This window comes from Cynara cardunculus, unplaced genomic scaffold, assembly GCF_001531365.2.
Source record: "Cynara cardunculus var. scolymus isolate 2C unplaced genomic scaffold, CcrdV1 Un_Scaffold_9416, whole genome shotgun sequence".
Classification (NCBI taxonomy): Eukaryota; Viridiplantae; Streptophyta; class Magnoliopsida; order Asterales; family Asteraceae; genus Cynara; species Cynara cardunculus.
Genome location: NW_020204945.1, coordinates 5,722 through 6,740, shown reverse-complemented (window position 1 = coordinate 6,740; position 1,019 = coordinate 5,722). Strand labels below are relative to the sequence as shown.

At 39.4% G+C, this 1,019-nt stretch overlaps 1 protein-coding gene across 1 annotated transcript in view; it reads right to left on the bottom strand.

Moving 5' to 3' along the window:
• LOC112505270 (vinorine synthase-like) overlaps positions 1-714 on the bottom strand; it is a 1,538-nt gene extending 824 nt beyond the window's left edge. Inside the window, exon 1 of the mRNA XM_025109202.1 lies at positions 96-714. Coding sequence (XP_024964970.1) covers positions 96-714 — 619 coding nt within the window. The remainder of the gene's footprint in view (positions 1-95) is intronic.
• Between the last annotated feature and the right edge of the window lie 305 nt (positions 715-1,019).

Here is a 1,019-nt window from a genome sequence, read left to right as displayed (position 1 = left end):
ATTTCTAGTTGCTTGGGCTTTTAGTGTGGATATGGCATCAGCATCAAATACAAATCTTTTTGTGACACACATCCCTTCCTTTAACCACGACCCACTCACAGCCATTGCTTCTTTAAGCCACAAGTCTTTTGCAGGGAAGAGGGAACGTGAACCAATTAAGTTTGGATACACCACTTCTTTAGATCCACAAGCCATGTTAGTCCATGCTTTTAAAAAGGTGTAGAGTGTAGCCGCATCAACAATCTTGTGTGAAATACAAAGGCCGATAGCAATCCCACCACATTCGAAAATGTTCACCTGCACACTTGTCACACGACCACCTATACCAGACGCCTCGAAACTAGGTCGAAACCGCAACAACCTGTCGGTCAAACTGAGATCGGGATGGCACAAAAACTCATTGAGCCGAAGACGGACCAACGCTAAGGCATAATAAGCACCAACATCATTACAATCGATAGAAAGATCGTCCTTGACTGTTCCAGCAAGTGGGTAAAATTGTGTCAGGATTTCAGATAGAGATCCCTTCAGAGCTAATGACTTTTCTTGCGCTTGGAGAATATTGTGGCCATTATGGATACGGTAGTAGAAGATGACTGGTACATAAGGGATAATATGAAGCTGGTCTAAAAGAGAAAGCTCGAATGTTTTCAAGTGGGGTGGTGTTGGAGAAGATGGTTTGACACACTCTTTGGAAATGACTTCAACTTCCATCGCATCAAACTGTGGTGCAAGTCAATGGATGGTTTTTGCAAAAGATTTGCCTCTCAAATGGCTCTTTTATACTTTGTATCAGAGAGAAAGTTGTTATGGTTGTAAATTAATGTTACAAAATCCACAAATTCATTATGGATCAAAATGGGTAAACTTCATTGTATTTTATATATTTTTCTCTATTTTTTTATTTTGAGTATATGGGTTTAGACGCTCAATTATGTGTAATTATTTTTCCATTCGATCTTACTAATACATCTGTTAGTCCCGAAGGGTAAGGCAATAAACAGAAAGTAATTGTAGAA